This window comes from Schistosoma haematobium, chromosome 5, assembly GCF_000699445.3.
Source record: "Schistosoma haematobium chromosome 5, whole genome shotgun sequence".
Lineage (NCBI taxonomy): Eukaryota > Metazoa > Platyhelminthes > Trematoda > Strigeidida > Schistosomatidae > Schistosoma > Schistosoma haematobium.
Genome location: NC_067200.1, coordinates 13,042,872 through 13,062,088, shown reverse-complemented (window position 1 = coordinate 13,062,088; position 19,217 = coordinate 13,042,872). Strand labels below are relative to the sequence as shown.

The window sequence follows — 19,217 nt, the reverse complement described above, 5'->3', positions numbered from 1 at the left end:
ACCCAGCCTGCTCCTCGCGAGTCAATCTTTCTCGGGTTTTGAACAACCTACGAAGTATGACGGAAGCCAATAGCTTGTACGCAATTGGAAGTAGACTTATCCCCCGAAAGTTGTTACAGGAACGATGTGAACCCTTTTAAGAGATAGTACAACTATCGAATCATTCCATGACGTTAGTACACTCTCTAGTTCCCAAACCTTTGTAAACAACGTCGTCAATTCCTTAGTCAGAAAGTCACCACCATCTTTAAAAAGAGCCGGAGGTAAGTCATCTGGGCCAGGTGGTTTGTTCCTTGCGGACTTCCGCCTCATTTGGTGGATCAGTCGTCACCGGCCATGGAGGGCAGGACAGTCTGACCGATGTTGCCGAAGCAGCAGGCCAGCTGAACTTTCCTTCGAAAAATTCTGCCCATCGTCCAAGACGTCGATGGATGTTAGTGATTGGCATCCCATCATCCTCGCAGATTGTTTTGCTCACACCAGACTTCTTGCTGCCAGTGGCTCGGATGAGTTGGAAGAGCTTCCGGTAATTACCAGATGCAGTTGCTGCTTCCAACTCATTAGCACGCTCCGACCACCAGGCTTCTCGGTCCTTACGCAAGCTTTGCCCAATTTCGCTACGTAACAACCTTCGTTTGTGGTCAAACTCACGGTCACCCGGAGTAGACCGACGGGCTCCAATGAGTTGTAAGGAACCAGAAGAAACACAGTGTTTATAAGCGGGACGTTTCGCGAACCCACAACTGACTGTACCCGCCATTTTGATGGCGTCATGCGATTGCAACCAATGCTCATCTATAATTTTTGGTGGAATGGTAGCTAGCCTAGAGGCTAGCTCGGTTCGATACTTACTTGCAACAGAAGTTGCAACCAGCTTGCTAACATCAATCCGTTGTTCGCTGAGAAGTAAGATAAGATTGGCGCAGACCAAGGCATGGTCAGAGTCCAGATAGGTACTCCAAAAGGAGCGGCAGTCTTGTACACAACCACGTCAGCGGTAGCTGATCGCGATGTGATCAATCTGAGTCCAGGCTTGAGATGCAGAGGGAGGACGCCAGGTGGCACATCGGCGATGACTGTGCCGAAAGTTAGTGCTAGCCAGAAACAGGTTGTGGTCTGTGCACAGTTGCAGTAGACGGTCCCCGTTATCTGACCTGCGACCAACAAGTCCCCAACGGCCACCTAAACGACTCTCTGCTGTGTCTAAGACGCCCGACCTGAGCATTCAAGTCTCCGTTTAGTACTACAATATCTGCCGAACGCACTTTCTGGAGAAGAACAGTTAACTGGTGATAGAATTCATCCGGGCTGCAATCTGTCGGGGCATAGGCGGAGATGACGGAAAGAAATCGTTTCTCACGCCGATTTCTTCTAACTTTGATGGAACTCTCTAATCTAACAGCACATAACCGACTGTTAATGGGGATCCAATCGATTAGTGCTGCCTCAGCTCTAGCGCTTAGTGCGACACTCATATTCAGTGGTAACATACAATTTTCAACCGGACAGTGACTCGAGAACGTTCAGATACAGTCGAATTTCCACCAAAGACGAGCCGCTGTATAAGTATAAATGAGGGTGAATAATGTGGTAAATAATAATAATAATCATTTGATTGTTAGTTGAAGCAAGTAAAGTAGTTTCCATAATTATAGGCAGTTCATCATATTTTTGTATGGGCTGTGATACTGCTCGGGTGCCCAGACCGAAGCAGGTGGTTATTTTAGAGGGCCACACCCAGAGCCTTTGACCTAAAAGTCCGACTCACAAGGCAGTGGAGCATCGTACGGAGATGCAGTCCCATGGTAGCCGGTGACCAACGATTGGTTCATACGCCATTTGTTCCCGCAGGATACTGGAGCCCAAATGCACCATTTGTTTGAGATCCGGTTAAAGCTTCGGACATTCGCTTTTCGTCCTCTCATTTTCGTAAACAACACTCCCGTCACGAGAAGGCAGTGAGTAGGACTTCCCTGGCAGAGGCTGTATACGCGTGGCCGTGTGAGAGTATTTCAAGAGGGAGAGCGGACTCTCCCTACTCTCAGCCGTACCGGGGTATTTGGGGGCAGCTCTCGAGTACCATACCAAAGATAAAGAGAGACCAAAATACCCGAAGGCATAGATATAAACAAACAAGTTCGGAAGTTAAGTAAAACAAATACATCCAAAAACACAGTGAAATTATTAATATTCAATATAACAGCTTCTAATCAGTGAAATGTCTTCACTTCTCCTGTAACAACCAGAGCAACCTCCTTGGTGTGTAGAGCATTATTCTTCTTGATTAAAAGGGTACAACAGCATTTATCCCTAATATAATCTCTTGGGTTCCACTTATTTCGAACATGGCCAAGTTATATCTCCTCATTTACCCAGCTATTTATTTGGTCATCCCAGTCTCCACATTATCTGGACATTCCATGTACACATATTCGTTGCTGCTCTGGTTGTTAGAAGAGGCATCGTCGTTGCAACTCTCGAAGAATCTCCGCTTTCACCATGAGGCGTCATAGTTCTCCTGATTGAAAATACATCGGCTCCCATGGCAGAGTTAAAATTATTTTTCTGGTCAGCGTTTTTCAGCACAATCGTTTTCTATGGGATGGGGTTGCTGACCTCATGCTCAACCCTACTCTTTCAATCGAGCTTGCGACCGACATTAACCCTAGAAGAGCTACAGGCTGACTTTGCTCGACGATAGTTAGCTAACAAATTAAATGTCTAGGTTTGTATCTCGATAATGGTGCTTATCCGGACTACACTCTTCAGACATTGCTGTACCTAAAATTGAATAGAGATGAAGTGGGTGGAAAACTGTAATTTTTACTGGTGACTCAAATGTTCTCGAACTTATTCTTCATAGAGTATCACATATGAAATGTTACCCTTCCTTTATTCCTCCTTATTTTTTTATCTTCTGGAAAATACTGCTCAAAAATGATCTCTGTTTGAGGAAAACGATACTCTCCCCAAATATATATGTTACTTCAAATATACTCATATTTCGATATAATTTGCCAACATAGGATCTTGATGAATCTGCTAACTAAGCAGCAAGAGATAGGTAGAGAAAATTACCAAGTCAACTAATTAGCATCAGATATAGCTTTGTTTTCGATAAGAAATTAATTATTCTACATTTTAGGTAATTGTTGATTTTTCGCTGATTTTAAACCTTTTAAATAGTTTTTCAGTAGTTTTAATTCCTCAGGTTTCATTTTTTCAGATTGTTGTACACCATTGTCATCATTATTCATTATTTTTCGACCGAAGGTAGACTAAAACAATAAGAACAAGTGACACAAAATTAGCAAACAATCCTTGTAATCTGTCGAAATTAATTTAAAAATAAAGTGATGCATCTGGAAGCAAAACATAGCTAGAATGGACTAATTATTTATGACGTGGATCGATATTACTCATATTAATCGTAAAACAATGGATGCTAGCTTATGAAAAGTGATCATCGAAGAGTAAATGTATTGGTTTTATTGGGATCATAATGCAATCCAAGTTAGCCAGTTATTGGATATTAGGAAGGACCAGAGGCCTATTACGTCCAAGCACGAGACATCTCAGAAGTTTACATCCATGACGCCACAACCAAGAGTAGAACCCAGGAATTGAAACCTTGCGCGCGATTGCTTAATCCAGGGTTCAGTGTTACATACCTCCTGGATTTACTGAGGTCGAACTTGTACATCATCGGATCTCGGCACACGCGAAACCCAAAATCCTGGGTTCCACTCATGGTTGCAGGGCTGTGGATTCGCGCTGCTGAGGACTCTAATACTGGGACGAAACAGCCGTCTAGTGACTCTGAATTTCTAATAATTGTCTAACTACAGTCTGTGGTATGAATTATGAAAGTCCAATATTCTACACAAACCCATTACACTAAAAAAGAGAACGTTAGGAATCATTTACAGAAATGTGGGGGAAATAAAACGAAAGTCCAAATAAATATAAGAACCTGAAAGAAATATTGATGTTTACCTTTGCGTTCACACTAAGTATTTGTTCAGTTGTATATGGTTGGAAATCCAATTTCGTCACTGAATTACAATCAAGTTTAATAGCTGGTTTGGTATAAACCGATGGTTCATGTTTGAATGATTTCGGTTTTGGATTAGTCTGTTGTTATAAAAGAAAAAGAAATGAGTCCGATAAAGAAAAAATACTAATTACGGATTTGAGTTCTTTATTGACCTATTTTGACTGAATAATTGATTTGGTTATCTTGATAATTTTAACTTGTAATTATCACAAAATTTTGTATCCCTTTACATGTGTCTGATATAGGCTATGTGGTAGGGGCTTGGAATAAGAGAGATCAAAACTAACTTTTAACGCCATATAACCTATTATTAGGCTACTGAGCTAAATTATGTACCTTTCATTTGGTAAAATAATTTCTTACCATAGTCTAGGTAGTTCAAAACATACATCCTTCATTCCACTGATATTAGTTATTAAGTAATATACATGAATAATCTAGAGAGGACAGTATACATAACATAGATAAGTAACATCCTAACATCTGACACAATTGACCATACACAGATCAAAGCAGTTCACTAGGATATAAGAAAATCAGCTCAAAAAATTTCAGTAGTGAGGAGACGATTATTAATTTTGTTTGAAGAGTTATTTTCATTTTGAATCTAGATACTGATAGCTCTGAATAGCTAAAGTTGGAAAGTATGTGACATTTGATTATGGCTCATCACTTTCACGATATTATGATTACAGCAATCTCTGAAGGTAATAAGTGTTATTTCATGTGGAATTATGCACGTGATATGTTGAAGAGTTTCATACTAAGACAAACATATTTCCACTAACCCTTGGTAACTTCCATCAGTTTTCTAGATAATTTCCATCTATGAAATAAACTATTTCCAAGATAACTGATGTTTTTGTGGAACATTCAGCTAATGTAACTCAACTAAATAAATGGAGAATGTTCCTTATTTGTGGTAATGGAGGTAGGTGTGATTGGTCATTGATTGTGGACAAACAGGCACACAACTTTCTTTCCCCTTACTGATTTCTACTCCGGACTCACTGAGAGTAACTACTTGTAACTGTGTGGAATAAAGTAGTCTAGCGTTACTTTTCTTCTCTATTCTTAGTCATAAATCATATATCTGATATAACATAATCTAATCTCATTATTGTGCACCGTTCGATTTTCCAATCTAGTGGTATTATAAACTTGACTAACTAGACCAGCCTTATTATCAAATTATTACATTAGCGTAGTTAAACCGCAGAGCGAGAGAAAAAATATTTTCACGAATACGTTACATCAGTTCTATAGTGTTTAGAGATAATTTTGATTCATGAATATTAGTTTGAAGTGAGTATTTTTTGTTTCATATCACTAGTCAATCCCAAGAAAATAATCGAAGATAAGATACCATTTTCTAGTATGGAGGTTTGCAGAGATTACTAAGTTTTGTAGTTAACATCATCGACTGACCACCACTCTTCCTTAAGGTTATGAATGGGCACTGTTAAAGAGTTCCATACTAAAATGAAACAACGATCTGGTGCTTCATTGGTTGTAATGTAAACTAAGTATTTAGAAGGTCAAATAACATCTAAGATTTATTCTTAATTCTATCAATTGATTGGGTAACAATGATGATGACATTTATTGAAAATCCTATATGACATCTTTTGAAGTATCCATTGATAACAATACCTTTCCATAACGCTAATTGGATGCCATAAATCAAATGTTGAAAAATATACTATTAAACCCACTCCAAAAGTTTCCTTTCATCACTTGATAAAGTAATTGTTGAGATTAAGAGACAATGGGATGGGATAATGATCGAAAAACGAACCCAACAATTACAGTATTAAACGTTCACCAACACATTGACTCTTTGACCATGTATGACTATGCCTTGTTTATTTACTCATTTTACCTATCCTCGAGTTACCGTTCGATATGTTATATATATCTATCTTTTTTCCTGTTTGATCGACTTTACTAATTGTCTTTTACTTACTAACGGTCGTAATCTACATGAGCAAAGATGGATAGTGGTTAGCAATAGAATCCAGGACGCGCGTTTTGTCCTATTCGTAACTCGTCAGCTGGATGTACCTTCATCACAGAGTTGATGTTTACTTCGGGAATCGAACCCAGTACCGTTCGCTTCAAACACTATCGCGTTATCCATTTAGCTACTGAGTCCTAATAGCCAACTGCTTGTGCAATGGGGTGAAGTTCAAGTTCATTTGATGTTGTTTGTTTGTATCTTTCCATTGTTGTTTAGGATGAAACGCGCGCCCTGGATTCCACTGCTAGCCACTATCCATTTTTGCTTATAACGCTTTTGACTTAAGGCAATATCGGGGCCATCCGAACAGGATGCACATGTACCAACAAGAGACTGATCAACTGCAGTCCTAAACAACAATTGGAAGATACGAGCAAACAACACCAGGTGTTAATCTACGTTTTACAAACATATAAAGTTTATTGAGCAAAATAGCTCACTTGTTCTGACTTTGGCTAAGCTAAGACTCTGTACTTATAGTCCGGGGATTAGTTTAGAATTTAGACTATAGGAGATCACTTTCTACAATACTAACCCCTCTGATATGGGTAAGTACCGGTGAGGAGTAATCGATGTGTCTACATGAGTAGCACGTAAATTATTTTTGTTTTGAAATGGCAGAGCGTTGACCATATTGATGAGTATTACAATATAAGAACAACTGCAATACATGTCCTTTTTGGTATCAGATCATGGATACAAGCTACTCGACAAAATGTTCGACCCCAGTCAGTAGAAGTAATTATAATGTGTTTATTTGATCTGCATTAATGAAATCTAAATTACATTATGAGAATAGTAAAAATCTAATTGCATTAATAATTATTCAAAAAGATTAGAAACTGTAACTCTTCGAGAGTATAAGATAGATAGCGGTTTAATTTTAATGGACATTGATGAATGTACACTATAAATTAGTCGAATTCGCGGTGAGATTATAACTTATGGACGAACTTTGAGCGACTCTAAAGTGACATTCAGAATATCCACCTACTTACTAGAGTTAAATGACGGTTATAAACCTGTGTGAAGGATAAAGATTATGATTTACGGTTGATGGTTAGGATTAGGAATTAGATCAAAGGTTTTCATCAAGAAGTGACATCAACGTAAATGCCAAAACTCTATTTAGCCAAGTGAATGGATGAACATCCAATACCTGTTATCTTGTATCTGATTGGTTTGTCCATAAATTATGGTCTCGTCCATCGTTTCAAATCAGAGCGCTAGATCAACATCTAAATGTATGGTAAGAGTTTTTACACAAGTTAATAAAATAGTTTTAATAAGATGAAGAATGTGATATATCTTTTGCAAGTTGACATGTTCATTAAATTGTCAATGGTCAATCTAAAAATTTTAAATAAATGTAATCCATAAAACAAATCCACTTGAATACAGTAATTTCAACAAGTTATCTTCAATTTAGAAGATAAACGTAATATTTGGAAACGTAAGTGGACTGGCTAACCTTAGCATCATGACCTTGAAATTGATCACGCTGTTCTGTGTGAAAAGATATCTCGTTTGTGTCGCGCAATTGGATTTGTGCTTTTGGCGGTTGACATGGTTGTGGTACAATTGAGCTCATTGGATCAACACTATTCCATGCACGTTCTGGGGGAAAATCTGCACGAAATTGAGTTTCACCAGAAAATGGTTCGCTAACACGTGGTTTTGGAGTACTTGGCATCTTAAATATTGGGAAAAAAAGTTATTTGCCATAATGGAAGATTGAGACTATCCGGTGATATTGTTAAACAAGTTAAGTATGTACTTGGTTGTGTAAATTTACAGTTGAACAGATAAATTCTTAGAACTAAATATTATGGTTTTCGTTTTACACTCAACTTATTCAAAAACTAACTGACAGTCGATCCTCTATATTATAAATAAATTTAAATTAAAATGATTTCTTTATATAAGCAGAAAAGGATGGTGGCTAACAGTGGAATCCAGGGTGTGCGTCTCGTTCTAGTTGGGACTCATTAGCTGGATGTACCTACATCTGAGTTGATGTTCACTCCGGGACTCGAACCCAGTACCTTTCATTTTAAACGCAGATGCCATGTGGATAAGGAGATAGTGTTTGAGGAGAACGGTATTGGGTTCGAATCTCGTATTAAACACCAACTACGAGATCCAGGTACATAAAGTTGACAAGTCCTAAATAGGACAAATCGGGCTTCCTGAATTCCAATATTAGGAGCTATCCATCCCTGCTTATAATGCTTCTGAGTTGAGACAATATCGAGACAATCCACAGGATGCACATATGCCGAAAGAGACTAGTTAATTAGAGTCCTAAACATCAATGAGAAGATTCAAACAACCACCACAAATGGATAGTGACTTCAATAGAAAAAGACCAAACCTCTGGAACAAATAATAAACAAATAGCCTAAAGTAGGAGCAGGAAAGTTAATCCTTACCACCCAATTCTGTTCAACCATTTACATTATTTATAAACGTATGTATGAAAGAATTGAGGTAATTTGAAATTATTTTAATATAGTATGATATTCTTTGTATTCAGATGATAGACCGCATGAACTAAATAGAAATTTTTGAGATGATTTTACATATGAACCCTGTTGAAAAGATCTTAAACACCAAGCTAACCCTGCTGTCTAGTCAATTTGACTAGTTTTCCTACACTCATTTCATGATATTATGGAAGGAAATCATCACATCTGGAATGTGATAAGAAATAGGTAATTCCCAGAAGACAATTGTTTTGAACTAAATGTTTAAATTTATGTTATTAAAGAGCGCAACAAACGCTGTTCTTTCAGATAGTACCAATAAATCTACAAGGTGATAATAGTTATATTAAATGCTTAAACTATGGAAAACTGGTTGAATTTTATCCAATATTGACAGAGGATAAATTCCAAAATGTTCTCACCAACTTACAACTACGAAGAAACATTTTCACCCAAAAACCTCAATTAATCAACTAATAGACACAAAATATAGAGTTGTTTATTACCCACTACAAAAATAGAATGAACAGCTCGGAATCAACTAGAAGATTTGAACTTTGAAGATGACCTAGCTCTTCTAGCCCATACACACCAAAAAATGCAGGTCAAGACAAACAGTGTAGCAACAGCCTCTGGATCAATAGGCTTCAACATACACAAAGGGAAAACCAAGATCCTCAAATTCAACACGGCGAACACCAACCCATCTCACTTGATGGAGAGACTCTGGAAGAGGTGGAGAGTTTCATTTGTCTGAGTAGCATCATGGATGGACAAGGAGGATTGGCAAAACAAGTACCACATTTTTATATTTGAAACGATTTTAATACACTTTGAGTGCTATTACAATAAAACACTATTCAATAACTATTTACCTTTAGTCTACGTACAGGACATCCTGTTATCGGTTTGACTGTGTAAACACTTTTATTTGTAGTTAAAAAATCTCGTTCACCTTCAACACGAAGATTTGTTGGTACCGGTTTTGCAGGTTCTGTGTAAGTTATCTGAAAAAGACAATCGTTGAATGTAGAAGTAAACTATGACTACCATAAAAAAGAGATGGCGTGATTATACACTGGATGGATCATTTAATTTTTTACCGAAATTATTGGCACTATGCTAGCAGTCAAGTAATTGTGGAAAATTATTTTATGGAATCGGCTAGGAAGTGAAGTTTGTATTTAGCATGGTTATTTATATGGTCATGATGAGTACAAATGAACAGATTTCTGACTAATTTTTGACCATTATTTATTAGCTGATTAAAATGTAACTCAAGTTCTAGTGTAGTTGTTATATCTAGAGCTTAGATTCTTGATATACCGCGTATTACGCGAGCACTCGAACTCTAGAACCCGCCAGGTCGTAAAATGACAAGACAGAAGACGAGTGAGGAGGAATGTTATTCCAACAGTGTCAAATGTGGTACAAAACTCCCAAGTATTTATAGGTTTTAGTAAAAATGAAATCATCATTATAGTCATCCAATCCGCAAACAATGGCTTTTAGCATTTGTCCGATAGGGAAGATACATGTCGCTATTCTGGGATGTTCATCCAAAAGATGATTGGATGGAATGTCTCAGGTTTTTTCTGAGCTTCTTCGAGTTCACCCGTGGGCCGTCCTCACATTAGTGAACGAGAACATATATAAGGGAAACTGACTACGCATTTTAACACATTACAGAATATCTTTGTAAAATCTGAGAACCATACAGTAAATAATTCGTTTGCAAAATGTCAATCAACTGTCACAGATTTGATTGTACCTTCGGTTCCACATCAATCACTCTCTGTTCTCGCTCTCTTCTCTTCGGTCTTCTTAACCCTCTGCTTCCAGGCGTTTCACTTTCGACGGATGAGGAATACTATTTATATCTTTCATCTTCAGTAGCACACATCACACCACATTATTTGAGGAGCAAATATTTTGAATTTAAGTAATAAAACGAAACACATAAGGAAACATTATTTTCAGTAGGATCTTTATCAAGATTAATATTGTCTGTTAAAACGAAATTCCAAAAATTCTTGTGACAAATAAGGATAAGAATCGAAAATACCTTGAGATTAATCAATAAATAGCTAATCAAGTGATCGGATTGATATCTAAGAAAAGACATCTGAAAAACAAATAAAAATTGGAGTGCTTGAGGACAGACCCAAAAAATCACATTTAAGATGTAGTGTTCAACAATATTCAAGATGAATTGATAGAATAACTGTAGGTTCATCAATATGTCAAATAGAAGTTGACTTTATTTGGGAATATTAGAAAATAGGTCTATCAAGAAGGAAAACTTATTCCGTAGTTTTACAGACGGCATTTTCATTATTGCACATTAGTATATTAGTAAATAAGAAAGATTTAATCTAGATTGCTACTGCACACCAGAATTTTGTTTCTTAAGGAAGAATCTAACAAAAAGTACATTTCTATGACATATCAATTATTCAGGAAGATATGTCACCAAGCAGAAATGTGCATAAGAAGAGCTTCAATGTGTGTTACTACGCACATATATGTGTATAAACGTCGGATAAAGATTTAACTGAAGACAATATTTTTCATTGATGTCTTCTAATTTTCAAACTGGGGATTTTTAATATTAATGGTAGATTTAATTCTCTAGTAGATAGAAGCAAATTTACAGTCATTCTGTTCTACGAAAACCGTTTATCATATTCTAAACATTCCATTAGTCAGTTGAACCCCCAAATGCCATGGTACGACCGAGGGCGGGAAAAGTCAGCTCTCCCTCTTGAAACGCTCTCATATGGCCACGCATATACAGTCACTGTCAGGGAAGTTCTAACCACTACATTCGCTCGGTATGGCTGTTGTTTACGAAATTGAGAAGACAAAAAGCGAATGTCCGGAGCACACGGTGAGTCCTCTTAGGGGAGTTGGAAAACCCTGATTCCAAACCAATGGTGCACATGAGCTCCAGGATCCTGAAGGAACAAATGGCGTATGAACCTGTTCTTGGTCACCGGCTACCATGGGATTGCATCTCTTTACATTGCTTCACTGCCCTGTAGATCAGACCTCTAAGTCGAAGGCGCGAGTGTGGCATCCTAAGAAAACCACCTGCTTTGGTCTGAGCACCCGGGCAGTATCACAGTCCACACATAAATCTAGTGACTTGTGTGGCGCATATGTATCTGGTGCCTCTTTGTACCAATATTTCTGTGTCCAAATAAATAAGTAATGAGTCGTCACAATGGATAACATATTTGTTAAATATAAAAACTATTTTGTAGTGATTTACATTCATTATAATTGTTTCAAAATTCATTAAAAATGATTCAAACGAAGAACGATTTTAACATTTCACGCAAATGGAAAACATTGTCATCTGATGTAATTGAAAAACATATTCTTAAAAAATACACCGAGTATTTGAGTAGATGAGTGTTTGAACGTATCTAAAATTCACCGAGAAAAACAATACTCTTGATTAGAAATCGACAGTTAATTGCAACAATACGAATTTGGGAAAATAAACAAAACTATTATCGTTATATCCATGTATTATTTTATTGTGTAATCCATTTGACACGAAGTCAGTCTTTTTTTTGTGAACTGATGTTGCAGTGAACAGGACGCGGGTGAGAACAACCGAATGCACTTTACACGACATTACAGAGCATCTCAGTAAAATCTGAGAACTATATATTAAATCGTTAATTTGCAAAATGTCCACCAGTTGTCTCAAAATGCCTCAGACTTCATTATTCTTACATTTTCATACAAACTGCATTCTATTCAGGCTCTTGCTATCTTGATCTTCCCTCATCTTCTGCTGCCAGACATTACATTCCTGACTCGCACAATATACTACTTATATCAATATAAGTAGCACGCACCACAATATCAGCTAATACATGTGTCAAAATCAGAAGAAAAATATAATCTTGGTTCATTTTAATTTGGTGATGATCCACAAACCCAAAGTAAAATGAATCAAGTAATCTTAGATTCCGTAGTAACCAATATATATAATTAGCTGTTAAATTAAAATGTAACAATGAATATGATGAGATGACATAGATTTTTAGCTCGAGCGGAAGATTTTAGAAGTGTTTTGTGCTTTCTAATTTGTTGGATGGGTTAATCCAATTTTTGTTTAGTCAACAGAATAGATAGTGTAAACATCTATAGTAAAAATAAAACCATGTTTTTGTGGAAACCTACTTTCTTAATGAAATTCTCCCATTTTCGAATGGGAAGCCTGTTACTCTCATGTTTTTTATCATCTAACTCGAATAGTATTTTAAGATTGTGAAGGAGATTTATAGATCAGAGAACCACAAAACCTTAAAAACAATCCAGGATTTTTATTTTTAGCAATTAGAAAGATAATTCCCACCCCATAACATAAACGTATCATCACTACTTCAACATCAACTAGTTGATTCCACAACTTTTCATTATGCTTTCAAGAAATCCATTTTGATGCTAGTAATTATTTGAATGAGCAATCATTATAAAACTAGATAGTTTATAATTCTCTAGCTTGAAAAACACGTGACTGTCTTGTTTATGATTAGTATCAAATCTCAACGTCTATGTGAGGTCATTCTCTCTCTGTGTTAATCTTCAATAAAAGTGTAATATGAAATTTTTTCAGGCATTTTTCTATTTTATGGTTGAATTCATAAGTTAATTGAAGCTAAACCACCATGGAAAATCTGGAAGCACTGGATGGACGTCTCGCACTATTGTCTGACTTCTCAGAAGCGCGCATCCACGACCCCGAACCGCGAGGTTCGAACTCAGGACCTATCAGTCTCGCGCGAACACTTAACCTCCAGACCACTGAACCGGCATCAAACGGTGTTAATGTCTAACTTCAACCAATCCACTATATTTTCAATAAACTGTTAACTAAGTACTGTATAGAAGAGTATAATTTTCACTATACAACATAAACATTTAAATAATTATTCGTTTCTTTTATTCAAACTATGATCCATTCAATAGATTACAGTAAAAGAACAAATAATCACTAGAAAAAATGCAAAACGTCATCGAACTCCATTACTATTTCACTATAATCATGCAAAATTATACACTTTTATTTATTACATCACATTTAACATCCTAAATTGGTAAGCTTGGATATTTTGTAAAGAAAAGAATAAGAATGTTTGTAAGTGAATAAAAAATATAGAATTATAATGAAATTCGCGACATAATAGTGTCATTTTGCCGAAAAAATTATTATTATTTATTAGTTAAACACATAACCATTGGTACAAGGAAGCACCAAGTAGATATGCGCCACATAAATCATTCGATTTGTGTGAGGGCTGTGATACTGCCCGGGTGCCCAGACCGAAGCAGGTGGTTATCTTAGGGGGCCACACCCCGAGCCTTTGACCTACAGGTCCGACCCACAAGGCAGTGGAGCATCGTAAGGAGATGCAATCCCATGGTAGCCGGTGACCAACGATTGGTTCATACGCCATTTGTTCCCGCAGGATACTGGAGCCCAAATGCACCATTTGTTTGAGATCCGGTTAAAGCTTCGGACATTCGCTTTTCGTCCTCTCATTTTCGTAAACAACACCCCCGTCACGAGAAGGCAGTGAGTAGGACTTCCCTGGCAGAGGCTGTATACGCGTGTCTGTGTGAGAGCATTTCGAGAGGGAGGCGAGCCCACCCCACTCTCGACCATACCAGGGCATTCGGGGGCCAAAAAATATACCTTCAGTATTCTATTGTGAAAAGCCTTGATAAAGAAACAAAATTAATTATTGAACTGCGTAAACAATTTATCTCGTAATAATGATACTACTTAAATTTATTTCTAAATTCAGTATTTATGTGTGTTCTGTAAAATTTTCGTAATTTGTATCAGAAGGGGTTTTATAGAGATTGGTAGTAATTTCAATAGTTGAGATCATGAGTCAATTGAAGCTCTTTTGTTTTACTTATAAACATGAACAGAATCACGGCTTATTTATTAACTCATATGTAATTAGTTAAACTTTCAAACTAACTATAACTAGAGAAAAGTAGTTTTATGAAGCTTTGATTAGAAATTTTTAAATAAATTGAGGATTGTAGACATTAATCAGAGATTTTGGGTGACAGGGACAAGATCATTCACAGGCACACTTACTATTTGTATTCCTTTAGATTTTGAAATCTCGTAAATTAGTTACACGATTTCGTTCCATTCCCCAAACCCATATTTTCATCTCCAGTCATATCAGTTACTACTAACACTAGTACTGTTACTACGTATACTATTTTGATGCCCGGATGTGATATGTATCGATCTTAATAATTTAACTACTGAATATTTTAGTAATCATGAGACAGTATTCACTTTTACAAAAGTTTAAATCTATGAAATCAGGTTTATACCCCTCAATTAATTAAACACATCGTATTAAATTTATGAAAATGCTGTGAAAATGTGAAAGAAATACAACTTTACTACATATACGGGATATTGAATACACATTATTGAAGCATCCACAATGAACATCATGAAGTGATACAATCGATGAAAAAAAAGAAAAGAAAAGAAACATACTGGCTTTTCAACAAATGTTTCATGTGTTGTACTTTGTAATCGACGATTCTGACCGGGATATAAAATCGAATCAGTGAAAACAGGCATTTCACCAAATCGTAAAATTGGTTGACCTATTGGAAATTTAGATGTTTCATTTTGTTCATTAACATTATTATTAGTTTGATGACAAAATGTATTTCTATATGTTGTTGATGTACTAAATGGTGCTTCAACATCAAAATTTGTTAAACATCGATGTGTTTGCTTTATACTATTCTGTTTTAATTGACCATTATTAGATTTATCAAGATGTGAATTTCTAAGTTTCAATATAAATTGTTTAGTTTCTTTAGGAAAACATTGTATTAATGAAGATAGTTCTTCATCATCATTTATATCATCAATAAGGATATCCAATTCATTATTATTAATAATTTCATTAGATTTTAAAATATCATTCATTGTTTAATTCTAAGTGTTCTTAAAGGAATGCTAGCAATGATAATTGTTATCAAACAGAGAAGTGTATTGCATTAGCAAAAATGAATAACTAAATGATTCAAACAAATAACAATTTTTTTTAAAAAGAAAGTTTAATATGATAAACGCTAAATTTCAGGTCATTGAACAGCATTAGCAACCGCGAACAACCAATTAAATCGTGTTACTATATATATATATATATATATATATATATATATATATATATATATATATATATATATATATATATATATATATAACGAAAGAACACAGTGACAAGTTGTTTTGTCCTGGTAAGGGGCTGCTCAATAATGACTATTCATAACCTCACCGGAGATTGAAAAGACAACTTTCAGGTCTTCTGATGAACGTTTAAACATTAGAGCAACTTGGGTGACACCCAGTGGTAACGTACTGAAAATGTTTCTGAGATTCTAGTGAGAATTCGTGTCCGATTTCCAATGGTTAACTACCCAAGTTCATTCTGTGATATCAACTATAAAATTCAACAATCTCCATAAACCTAGTATACACATAAGTATGAACACCTTTAGCTAATATAAATGTAATTTCCCAGTAATCTAGTGAGTAGATATTAGCAGAGGAGTCTAAATATGTTTGATACAAGGTAACTGACCCGTCCAACAACGGATTCTCGATATCGTTTGTCGATAGAACATAGTAAATATCTCGCCTGAAAACCATAATTTATGATTTGATCTTTGTTTGAACAGTGGATGAATAATCCCCATCCTAGAGAAAAAGATATTCAGTGTTTCGTGATATTCAATTGATCATCTAAATGAAACCAACTGGCAACGTAAAATACGAAAGTTTTGAAAGAAAATAATTTAGTGAAGAATTGAAACGCTTATAAACTTGCTCACATAAAAATTGAGTTTTTTTTTTCATTTATTATTACAATGGTAAAATTAAAACCTTCAAAATTGATTTCTAAGGAAAAATCAACTTTATTATAGATCACTTTTTCCATTATAGTCTAATCAATTGACTTTTATCAGCAATCATCAAACAGAATAGTAACTATTATTGAGGACAAGATTTTTGTCTTATTTCAAAATGACAGATAAAGACAGTTGACATCAGATTAAATTGTCTTAAAATATAATCAGGATGGTTCATTTTACTACAAACAATCATGCACAAACACACACAAATGATAAGAAAATGCAATTAGACGAGATAGTTTGACACTCTCTTGATCTTATTTTGACATATCTTAGAAAGAGGTATACGTGGAATTACTTCTTATCACACTTATCATTTCACTTTTTTTCTTAGAAAAAGCACGTTGTATTGGGAAAACCAAGTTGTCTTCTGAGATCAATTTAATTGGGAGGCTCGGAAGAGTCTATAAAGGCTCCTAAAAATGTTCGAAACGTTTTACTCAACATATAATGAATAGAGGTATCTTATAAGCATTTGGAAAGATGAATACTCGTCGCAATTTCCTGAGATAATAATCTACATAATTTGTACATTCAATGTTTCCATGAACTTCTACTCCGACAAGGTTATATGAAACTAGAAATACAAAAGGTTTCTTATACATAACTAAATTAAATTTCACGCATTTTAGAATTCAACGATATGATTATTGGGAATGCTTAAGAATTCAATGTTTCAAAAGCAGACTTAAAAGTCAGTGATGCATAATGGCCCGACCGAAGCTGCTACCTTGACGCGGTGGTCGGGCATGCCTATCGTGAAGACCCAACCGAGCTATATTGGCTGGAACATATGTTCCTGTAGGTTCTACCATGCCAGGCAGGTTGATTGGTGAACAGTAAGACTAAAAGCAGCAACTCAAGGTCTGAGGGCGAAGTCGTACTGCTGACTGTAGAGGGGTTTGACAGCAGTAAGGTGTTTCCCTCGGACAACCAGCATCTGCAGCGATGCTGCCTTCCCACAAGGAGGAGTGGGGTTAGAAAAGGTCGACCCTAAAAATGTCACACCTCACGGATTTCCGTCTCCGGCAGTAAGGCCCTTTGAAGAACGGAGCTAACACGTCAAAAACCTCCCACAAAAAGGCCGTGCGCGACCGGCCCAAGCAGTTGTCCCTTGGGCTCTGCGGTCACGCTTCCAGGTCGTTAAGACCAACACTAATCCAATTTCCTTTCCAGGTTCCTCAAGAAATACCCTTCCACGGTGTGGGCAGCCGGGAAGTGATATCAGCCTTCATACCCGTAACAGCACACGAAACCAAGTTGGTCACATTCAAATCCTTCCTACACCTCCCAATACCTCTCCTATCTCCATGACTCACCCTCTTCACGTCTCTTTATCACCTCGCACCGATAGGGCAAACGATTCGAGTACGTGGAACGCTATTCCTGGTCTCCTGAAACCACGCTCTAAACTACACGTAGGAGCTTTTAACGTCCGAACACTGTACCAAATAGGACAACAGGCTTCCTTAGCTAGGACTTTAGAATCTCGCGTCATCGATGTGTGCTGCGTCTCAGAAACGCGCATACAGGATCCGAGTAGCGTCATTCATTTGACCTCACCATGCCAAAATAAAGAACCGACTCGATTTACGCTTCGTGTATCTGGAAGCCCTGATTCTGCTTCCCGTGGCCTCGCCGGCGTAGGTATAGCATTGAGTCCTAGGGCAGAACTAGCTCTCTTAGAGTGGATCCCAGTAGACAGTCGTTTGTGCGCTGTCCGGCTGAACGGAACAGTAAGGATCCGAAAAGATAGGGACACTCGTCGTTGCCTCTTCGTCGTCTCTGCCTATTCTCCCACTGACTGCAGCTCAGATGATGCAAAAGATGAGTTTTACAGAAAGCTTTCCCACCTTCTCTGAAAAGCTAAGGGCTCTGATGTAGTAATCGTGGCTGGTGACTTTAATGCTCAAGTAGGTAAACTAAGCGAAAGGGAAAGATACCGGGGTGGATCATATGGTGTCGTCTCAAAGAACAGATAATGGCCACCATCTGTTGCAGCTATGCTCAGATAACCGCCTGTTCCTTGCAAATACTAACTTTAGGCATAAGGAAAAACATCTTTTAACATGGAGATCCCCTAATTCGTCCAAACGTTGGACCCAAATAGATCACATCGCTATCGGCCACCGATAGAGGGCTCGATAGAAGACTTTCGCTCATTCTGGAGCACATGCCTAGATTCAAATCATGCTCTAGTACGAGCGCGTATTTCTCTGCGTCTTACTCGACGTAGGAATGACGCTGCAAGTAAACCTCCTAGGGCCTTACTTAATGATAGTCAAGCTAAGTATATATTTCAGGAACAGCTAGGAAAACAGTTGGGCAGCCATGTATGTGATGTCCACCCTGAGGCAGCATGGAATGATATCCGAAAAGCTGTGGAAACAGCTTTGATATCTGCAAGTACGGTAAACCACGAGGTTAGGGAGCAACACTGGATCTCAGCAGCATCTATCGCACTGATAGATGCTCAGAAACTCATTCCACCTGGCTCTGAACATAATGAAGAGCGGAGTCAGCTTAGGGGCAAGCTAACGAGAAGTCTACGCAATGATCGTGAACAGTGGTGGGTAGCGAAAGCAAGAAAGATGGGGAAGGCAGCGGCAATAGGTAATAGCAGACAATTGTTCAGACTCGTTAAGGAAACCGGAATTAGGAACCCGAC

The 19,217-nt window shown here is 37.1% G+C and overlaps 1 protein-coding gene across 3 annotated transcripts; it reads right to left on the bottom strand.

Moving 5' to 3' along the window:
• Positions 1–2,757: 2,757 nt before the first annotated feature.
• MS3_00009183 (uncharacterized protein) lies at positions 2,758–15,688 on the bottom strand (the record flags this gene model as incomplete). 3 transcript variants are annotated; one of them, XM_051217516.1, is made up of 6 exons in its annotated part: positions 2,758–3,278; positions 3,997–4,134; positions 7,549–7,770; positions 9,439–9,570; positions 10,335–10,688; positions 15,117–15,688. In XM_051217516.1, 2 exons carry the CDS (start codon positions 15,558–15,560, stop codon positions 10,476–10,478), a joined length of 657 nt encoding a protein of 218 aa, XP_051064934.1. In that variant the 3' UTR covers positions 2,758–3,278; positions 3,997–4,134; positions 7,549–7,770; positions 9,439–9,570; positions 10,335–10,475. The 3 variants fall into 3 exon arrangements, with proteins under 3 accessions (XP_051064934.1, XP_035587577.1, XP_051064935.1); XM_035733255.2 differs by having other exon boundaries at positions 10,629–10,688; positions 15,117–15,560; XM_051217517.1 differs by lacking the exon at positions 15,117–15,688 and having other exon boundaries at positions 9,439–10,871.
• Positions 15,689–19,217: the final 3,529 nt, after the last annotated feature.